Source organism: Gekko japonicus, unplaced genomic scaffold (assembly GCF_001447785.1).
Source record: "Gekko japonicus isolate JY-2015 unplaced genomic scaffold, Gekko_japonicus_V1.1 scaffold5462, whole genome shotgun sequence".
Classification (NCBI taxonomy): domain Eukaryota; kingdom Metazoa; phylum Chordata; class Lepidosauria; order Squamata; family Gekkonidae; genus Gekko; species Gekko japonicus.
In genome coordinates, this window is record NW_015173857.1 from 41,231 (window position 1) to 50,516 (window position 9,286).

The 9,286-nt window shown below is 54.2% G+C and overlaps 1 protein-coding gene across 1 annotated transcript in view; it reads left to right on the forward strand.

Annotated features, from left to right (window-relative positions):
- Positions 1-8,178, forward strand: part of TNK2 (tyrosine kinase, non-receptor, 2) — a gene marked incomplete at its 5' end in the record, with an annotated part of 48,076 nt that extends 39,898 nt beyond the window's left edge. The window contains 3 exons of the mRNA XM_015423615.1: positions 515-610; positions 4,525-4,652; positions 7,882-8,178. Of these exons, the coding sequence (XP_015279101.1) occupies positions 515-610; positions 4,525-4,647 (219 nt within the window). The remainder of the gene's footprint in view (positions 1-514; positions 611-4,524; positions 4,653-7,881) is intronic.
- Between the last annotated feature and the right edge of the window lie 1,108 nt (positions 8,179-9,286).

Sequence of the window (9,286 nt, forward strand, 5' to 3'; positions counted from 1 at the left end):
TCTGATCAGAACTATGGCTTGCCCAAGGTCATCCAGCCAGGTGCAAGTGGAGGAGTGGGGAATGAAACCCAGTTCTCCCAGATTAGAGTCCGCGCACTTAACCGCTACACCAAACTGGCTCTGGGCATGGAACAGTGGTCACTGCGGGTGTGGAGGGGGAGGTATTTGTGAATGTCCTGCATTGTGCCGGGGGTTGGACTAGATGACCCCGGAGATCCCCTCCAACCCTACGGCTCTATGATTCCTTGGTGGCCTCCCGTCCAAGTAATAACCAGGGCTCACCATGCTTCGCTTCCGAGATCTGGTGACGTTGGGCTAGGCTGGGCCTTCCAGGTCACCGTCGAAAGCCGCCGTATTTCTCAGTTCCGTTTTCATATGCTGCCAAAAGGTCTACTGGGTTCTTAATGTGGCTTTATGGCATTGCCATTTTTTTTTTACGTAATGTGCTCCAAAGGGGTAACTGCGGGAAGGAAGCCGGACTTAAGCTTCTCTCCGCCTCCGGTCTTCCTCACAGGTCCAGGAGACGGTGCACGGCGTCACCACCGAGGAGTGTCAGACGGCCCTGCAGAACCACGGCTGGAACCTCCAAAAGGCCATCCAGTACTTGAAGGTAAAGGCGGCGGCAACAGATCCAGGATGTCTCTGCCCCCAGCCCCCAGCCCAGGGAGAAGTTGGACAGATACTTCGACAGCAGTGTTCCCTCAATCACAGTTTACACTACTGATAGTTCACTACCAGCTTGTGCTTTCCTCCCCATAGGTGGGACTCAAGAAAGGTTTAATGCATTGTTCTCACCTCCTCCTCCTCCTCCTCCTTTCTCACAACAACTGCCCGGCAAGGTAGGCCAGGCTGAGAGCTTGTGATGGGCCCAAGTTTGCCCAGTGAGCTTCCCATGGTAGAAATGGGAATTTGAACCCGGGTCGCCCAGGGAATTCGAACCCAGGTCGCTCTAACCACCACACCACACCGGCTCATAACTAACTTACATCACAGGGTTGATATGAGGATGAATGGGTGGGTGGGTGAGGGAACAGTGTTCCCTCTAAGCTGACTTAGTGTGAGCTAGCTCACGGTTTTTTAGCCTCCGGCTCACACATTTTTGTCTCCGCTCAGGAAAGATGGCTCCTGAGGAGACTACTCTATGCAGCAGCCAAATCGGCTCGCTCACAACTTTAATGGCAGTAGTAGCTCGCCAAGTAGAACTTTTGCTCACAAGACTCCACAGCTTAGAGGGAGCATTGAGACCCGTGTTCCGTCTAAGCTGAGTTAGTGTGAGCTAGCTCACAGTCTTTTAGCCTCCGGCTCACAGATCTTTGTCCCAGCTCAGGAAGGACAGCTTCAGAGCAAACCAATCTACGCAGCAGCCAAATCGTTCGCTCATAACTTTAATGCCAGTAGTAGCTCACAAAGTAGAACTTTTGCTCACAAGACGCCACAGTTTAGAGGGAGTGCTGAGACCCGTGTTCCCTCTAAGCTGAGTTAGTGTGAGATAGCTCACATTTTTTTAGCCTCTAGCTCACGCACCTTTTCGTCTTCGCTCAGGAAGGAGGGCTCCAGAACCAACTAATTTATGCAGTAGCCAAATCGCTCGCTCACTACTTTAAGGCCAGCAGTAGCTCACAAAGTAGAACTTTTGCTCGCCAGACTCCACAGCTTAGGGGGAGCATTGACGTGTTCCCTCTAAGCTGAGTTAGTGTGAGCTAGCTCACAGTTTTTTAGCCTCCAGCTCACACACCTTTTTGTCTTAGCTCAGGAAGGAGGGCTCCAGAGCCAACTAATTGACGCAGTAGCCAGATCGCTCGCTCACCACTTTAATGCCAGCAGCGCCCAAAGTAGAATTTTGGCTCACAAGTTTCCAACAGCTTAGAGGGGGCGCTGGTCAGCAGCCAGGAGGTTCTCTCAGTCTGCTGGGGCCGATCCATCTATCCAACTGTCCTTCCGTTTCATTCTGCTCTTTCTCCAAGGAGCTTACAGGGGAAAGGCTGTGTCTCAGTGGTAGAACATGTGCTTGGCCTGCAGAAGGTCCCAGATTCAGTCCCCAGCATCTCCAGGTAACAGAACCAGGCAGTAGGTAATGAGAAAGACCTCTGCCTGAGACCCAGGAGAGCTGCTGCCAGTCTGAGTAGACAGTGCCAATCTGGATGGACCAAGGGTCTGATTTATTATGGTTCCACAATGTACAAAGAGGGCAGCCAAAGTGATCAACTGGAGCACCTTTCCTGTGTGGAAGGGTTGAAGAGTCAGGGGCTTTCAGCTTTAGAGAAAAGGACATAAGAACATCAGAAGAGCCCTGCTGGATCAGACCACTGAGGGTCCCTCTAGTCCAGCATCGTGTCTCACCCAGTGGCCAACCAGTTCCCCTGGAGGGCCAACAACAGGGCAGAGAGGCCGAGGCCTTCATAAGGGCATCATAAGAGCCCTGCTGGATCAGGCCAGTCCCTCTAGTCCAGCATCCTGTCTCTCACAGGGGCCAACCGGTTCCTCTGGAGGGCCAACAACAGGGCAGAGAGGCCGAGGCCTTCATAAGAACATCAGAACAGCCCTGCTGGATCAGACCAATGAGGGTCCATCCAGTCCAGCACCCTGTCTCGCATAGCGGCCAACCAGTATCTCTGGAGGGCCAACAACAGGGCATGGAGGCCGAGGCCTTCATAATATCCAGTCCAACCTCCTGTCTCACGCAGAGGCCAATCAGTTCCTCTGGAGGGCCAACAGGCAAGCTGTAGGGAGCCTGACAGAGGCTGAAGTTCAGATCCCCGCTCTGCCATGGAAGCTTGCTGGGTGACCTTGGGCCAGTCACTCTCTCTCAGTGTAACCTACCTCACAGGGTTGTTGTGGGGATAAAACAGAGGCGAGAAGTATACAAGCCACTTGGGGTCTCCATCGGGAAGAAAGGCGGGGTATAAATGAGGTGAATAGATACAGAGACCAGATGGAACACTGGTCTGATCCAGCAGGGCTACACTTAATTCCCTTCCAATGTTCCCTCTGTGTGTGGAGTCTGGTGAGCAAAAATTCTACTTTGTGAGCTACTGGCATTAAAGTTGTGAGCGAGCAATTTGGCTGCTGCATAAATTAGTTTCCTATGGAGCCCTCCTTCCTGAGCTAAGACAAAAATGTGTGAGCTGGAGGCTAAAAAAAGTGAGCTAGCTCACACTAAGTCAGCTTAGAGGGAACACTGTTCCCTCACCCACCCACCAATCAACCCTGTGTTGTAAGTTAGTTATGTTCCCTTCCCTCACCCACCAATTCATCCTTATATCAACCCTGTGATGTAAGTTAGTTATGAGCCGGTGTGGTGTGGTGGTTAGAGCGACCTGGGTTCGAATTCCCTGGGCGACCCGGGTTCAAATTCCCATTTCTACCATGGGAAGCTCACTGGGCAACCTTGGGCCCATCACCAGCTCTCAGCCTGGCCTACCTTGCCAGGCAGTTGTTGTGAGAAAGGAGGAGGAGGTGAGAACAATGCATTAAACCTTTCTTGAGTCCCACCTATGGGGAGGAAAGCACAAGCTGGTAGTGAACTATCAGTAGTGTAAACTGTGATTGATTTTTAATCGTTCGTTATGCTTTAATTTGGTATTATCTTGAGTTCATCTTGGGTTTATGCTGTTGCGACCCACCCTGAGCCTGCTTGAAATAAATAAAGACGTGCTTTAGTGGGAGGGTCGCTGTCTGGCCCCAAGTCGCCCAGCAAGCTTCCTAGCAGAGTGGGAACGTGGATGTGGGTGAACTACATCCTAGGCGGTGGTCACCCGGTCATTTTGATCAGGTTCCACTGCTGTTCCCTCTCGCATTTAAGACTGCTGATCAGACGCCCACATCCATCTCCCGCACCGAAGTGGGCTCACTTGCACGATCCTCTAGATTCCCTAGCGAGTTTTCCTACACCGGGAAAATCAACTACTTTACAGGTATTTGTGCTTTGAATCCGCGATTTCGGCCATCTGGGCAGCCATCTCTCGCAATGATCGCGATTAGGTCATCTGAACGTCCTTCTCACTTTTTTTTTTTTTTACAAGCTTCCGTCGTCGTTCGCGTGAGCAATCCGGTGCTGAATAAATACAATGTACAAACGGTCAAAGCGCACGTATAGACTCCAGCGCTCGGTTGTACGTTGCTGTTGGGGGGGGGGGACACCTGCAAGAACAAGGGAGTGCGGTGAGTCCTGGTGGGAGCGGTGATTTGGCCATGTGTATATGCACATGCGCAAAGCCATTTAAAAAAAAAAAGCTGTGCCGCCCAAGCGGCGGCGTGGCTATCTGAACGGTGCCCGGAGCCTCATTGCGTGATTAAAGCAGCTCATGTTCAGGGAGGGATGTGTGGTCAACCGAACACGGGGGGGAAATATTCCTGATCAAATCTATAGCGGGAACAAATCACGGTACGCTTAGCACACCCCTAGTCTACCGCTGGAACGACCCCACAGTGTTTCTCTTCCGCAGTAGACGGCTCTGGCTCGAAGCCTTCGTGCCCCCCCCCCACCGAGATTGACACACACACCCCGCCGTTCCCTCCCTGCAGGTCGAGCAGCTCTTCTGCCTGGGCCTGAAGACGCGGCTGGAGTGCCACAAAGTCCTGGAGATGTTCAACTGGAACTTGGAGCAGGCCAGCTCCCACCTGCTGGACCCCTACAGCGCCTTCTGATTCAAGTGAGGACCCTCCGCGACTCGGGGCTCCGTCCTTCGGTTTGGTGGCCCGGCCCCAGGTGTTGGGGGAAAGGTTGCCTTCTCTGGTTTGGGAAATTCCTGGAGGTTTTGGGGTGGAGCTTGAGGAGGGTGGGGTTTGGGGAGGGGAGGGGCCTCGAGACGAGAAGAGATTGGGTTCAGACCCCGCCTGTCACTACTTGAAGCCGTCTCAGAGTGGCTTACAATCTCATAGGATCAGAGGTCATTTCGTAGAAAAAGAGGTGCAGAGGCTCATTAGCATAACTTATTTGCATATGCCACACCCCCTGACCGGGGGGATGTCAGAAAGCAGCACCCACCGCGAGGGCCAGCTCACCCGCTAGGTGAACTAGGCATTCGCCTAGAGCGTGGGCTGACCCTTAGGGCGCAAAACTGGACCCGCCCCCCCACCAAAGCCCACCAGCCCCCGCCAAAAACCTACCGCCTCCTCCAACGCCTGCCCGGGATACCCATCCGCGCCTGGCTACCCACCTCCCTCAGCCGCGCCTCTGCGGCTCCGCTTACCTCTGGGCTCACCACCAGCCTCCCTCCTGCTGGCGTTGCTGCTTCTGCAGCGAGGGCGACAGCACCCGGCCGCCAGGTGCGCACACCCCCGGCAGCCAGCCAGCCCACGGTCTGAACAGGTGGGCCGGAGAGAGACTGCATCAGGGCGGCGGTCCCTGGGGGCGCAGGAGCCGCCTGCAACCAGGCGGCCCGGGCCGGGTGGGCAGAGGAATCTGGAGAGAGGCCTTCCCTCCTCCTCCTCCTCCCAGGAGAGTCCAGGACTTAAATTATGTCCGCAGGCCGCCAGTCTTCCGCTCCTGTGGAACTCCATGGGGCCCCATCACAAGCCAACCGCCCTTGACTCGCAGCCCCACCCGCGATGCCTCCAAGGGAAGCGGGACTGCTCCCCGGCCCCCCCGCACACTAAATCCTCCCCCCAAAACCTAATACTTGCATTACTTGAAATAAAGATGTACACATCCTTCCCCCTCCCCCCCGAGCCATGTTGCAAATTCGTCTTAATTGTTTCGGGGCTGCGGGGATCTGCGGGGAGAACATGTTGGGCCCGATCCGGGCCGTGGGAGACCCTGGGTTCCTGGGGGGGAGGGCGTGGAGCACGTGCTTGACTCCCCCCCACCCCGATCGAATCCAACAGGTGAGCGCTTCGCTGGGGCCGGCGGCTCCTCCGGCAGGGCAGGTGGGCGGCCTTGTCCGTGGCATGGCTCTCCGGAGTTCTCCCTTCAGCTGCACGGCTTTTTCTCAGCCCCAGCATGACGGGGGTGGTGCAGAGGGGACGGCTCCAATCCCTGCTGCAAGACCCGGTTTGCAGGCCAACGAGACCAACGGCCACTCGCACTGCAGAGAGAAGCCACCTTCGCTTCCCTCCTTCTGCAGCAGAGTTGGAGGCCATGCTCCCCTACCCTGCCAGGCGCACGTGTAAGTTACGGGCTGAACCTCTGCCTGGCCTTCCTCTCCAAGCCCGGGAAGCAGTTCACTGGGCGAGGCAAAGACCAGCGGGACTTCCTTTCCTCCAGGCCTCGTCTGGAGGTTGGCAACCACGTGGGCATGTGCGGGGGCACCAGAAGGTAGCCCCGCCTAGGGCGCAAAAAAACCTCGGGCCGGCCCTGGGTGGAGGGGGAGAAGCCTGGTGGGTCCAGCAGTGGGGAGCCATGCAGGGCTTGCCGCCATTGCTGCTTGGGGGGGGGGGAAGAACACTACATGCTCCCCCACCCCGCCAGGCGCACGCGTAAGTTACGGGCTGAACCTCTTCCTGGCTTTCCTCTCCAAGCCCGGGAAGAAGCCCACTGGGCGAGGCAAAGACCAGCAGGACTTCCTTCTCTCCGGGCCCTGCCTGGAGGCTGGCAACCACTTGGGCGTGCGCTGGGGCGGGCCAGAAGTTAGCCCCACCTAGGGCGCAAAAAAAACCTTGGGCTGGCCCTGCCCACCGCTCAGGCTCCACTGGACTGTTTTGGACTGCTAGCTATTGGGGGGGGGGCCTGCAGATCTGTCCTCGCAGAGGAGGGAGAGCTTGTACCTGAATAAAACTTGGTCTTCAGGGTGCCACTGGACTGTCTTGGACTGTTTTGGCTCTGCAACTTACCTGGCTGCTTCTTGCTCTGACTGAGGGCTGCTGGGAGCAGGGGGTGGGGCTTGTTGCATGTGCCCGCCCCCTGGGCTCTTTACTGCCGGAGCTCCGCTCCTGTGCGCTCCTGCAGGAAATGACCCCTGCATAGAATCATAGAGTTGGAAGAGGGCCATACGGACCATTTAGTCCAACCCCCTGCCCAAGGCAGGACCAGCCTAAAGCATCTCTTACAAATATCCGTCCAGCCTCTTCTTGAAAGCTGCCAGTGAAGGGGAGCTCACCACCTCCCTAGGCAGCTGATTCCACCTCTGAGCCACTCTGATGGTGAAAAAATGGAAACGGCCTAAAATCCCTACACTATCACAGTGGAAAACAAAATTGTGGGATATAGCCGTATATGATAAAATAGCAACACAACTAATGATATCAGACAATCCCAAACTTATTAATAATTTCTTGGAGAAATGGTATGTCTTTTTTGAGTACGTTACGACACATCACCCAAGTCTATATAATGTGCCTCTGAAATATAAAACGTTTGTGTTTTATTGATATTCAAAATGTATTTGTAGAATATCTTTTGCTCTCAAGTTAAGAGGATGTATATGTTTCTTTATCTATTGTTAGAGCTGTTGTATGTTTCGTGTTAGTTACAAATGTTATATCTTCATTTAACAAATGTAATAACTACGGTGATATCGAGTACAATGTCACTTTGTTCTGAGTTCTTTATAAAATTTCAATAAAAATGTAATTTACAAAAAAAATAAGAGAGAAAGAGAGAGAGGTGGAAAGAAAGAATGAAAGGTGGAAAGAGAGAGCGAGAGAGCGAAACAAAGAGGGAGGGAGGGAGGGAGGGAGGAAGGAAGGAAGGAAGGAAGGAAGGAAGGAAGGAAGGAAGGAAGAACATGCCTCCCCTTCACTTACCCAGCCGCCCTGCCAGGAGCCACACAATATGTGTGAAAGAACCACGTGTGGCTTCCGAGGCACAGTTTGGCCACCCCTGATCTGGAACACGTACCTCTTTGTGTCCCTTCTGGTACCTGTGGTCCTGTTTCGGGACGGAGGGGGATGCCTACATCTTTGCATAGGCGACAACCGACCACTCCCTTTGTTTCCTCACAGGCGGTGACCAACGGCCGGACCCAGAAGCAGAGACGTTTGACCCGCTGTGGGTGCCCACAGGCAGGGATCCCCCGAGGAACCACTTCCTGGCACACGGACCAAGAAGCAGCTCCGTGGCAGAGGACGACGGAGCAGAGGCGGACGAGGTCACCGCCAGGCCCGCCGGGCCCGATCCTTGTGCGCTTCCCCCCACCGAAGACTGACTGTCCACACTCCTTCCTCCTGCAGACGCGGGGGGCTCAGAGTTCGCTTGTATTTGGACCCCACCCCGCTTCCAACCGTTGTTGCTGTTGCTTGCCATCGAGTTTATTTTGTAAAGAGAAGTGTTACATTAATATATAAATATTCTATTCTATTTTGAAGAGGGTGGCGTGATTGTTGAGCGCACGTTCGGCCGGACGAATACCTGAATAGACCAGAGCTGGGTGACAGGGGGGTGTTTGAAGGGGACCCGGGTGTGAGAGACCTTCTGGAGGAAGAGAAGAGATTGGATTTCTACCCTGCGACAGGGACGCTGCTGCCATGCGAAGGGAATGTCAAGGTCCCGATTGGGCCTGCAGTGCAGCAGGCTGAGGAATCCTGTGAAATGTAAATGGAGTAAAATGGCCAGATCCAGGTTGGGAAACTGCTGGAGATTTGGGGACAGAGCCCAAGGGGGGACAGGGACCACAGTGGGGTACAAGGCCACAGAGTCCAACCTCCAAAGCAGCCGTTTCCTCCAGCGGGACTGATCCCGGGAGCCTGGAGAGGAGCTGGAATTCTGGGGGACCTCCAGGTCCCACCTGGAGGCTACAAACACAAAGGGAACACGGCAAAGCTAGACAAACGTGGAGAAACGCCACGATAGAACAGAACACACTTCTACTAATACGTACTTGAATCATCATATATTGATTTACTTACAATAAAGATTCTAGTATCTCTAGGAGATATTAGGATAGTAACAGCGTTCCGTGCGCCTTGGTGTTTAGTCATGCCGGCCACATGACCACGGAAACGTCCTCGGACAGCGCTGGCTCTTCGGCTTGGAAACGGAGATGAGCACCGCAACCCTAGAGTCGAGCTCGACTGGCTTTCGAGCAAGGGAGACCTTTACCTTTTCATCTCTAGGAGAACCAGAGAAGCCTCCTTAGAATGGTTGGCTTATGCACAGTAAAAGCGAGAGCTTTGGCTCCAGGGGAAATTACGTCTGCCTGAAGAAGAATTTGTCGAAACACCCCATTTTTGCCTAGGAGGCGTGTTGCTTGCTTTGATGCTTGCTGAAACACTTTGTGTGGGAAACAAAACTGCCTGCTGCAGTTCTCATGCCGGCTGAATTTCTCTTTGTGGAGAACACAACAGCCTGCTGCATCTCTCATCATTTATGACTGTTGCAACTTTCACCAGTCCTTCATCAGGAGGAAGA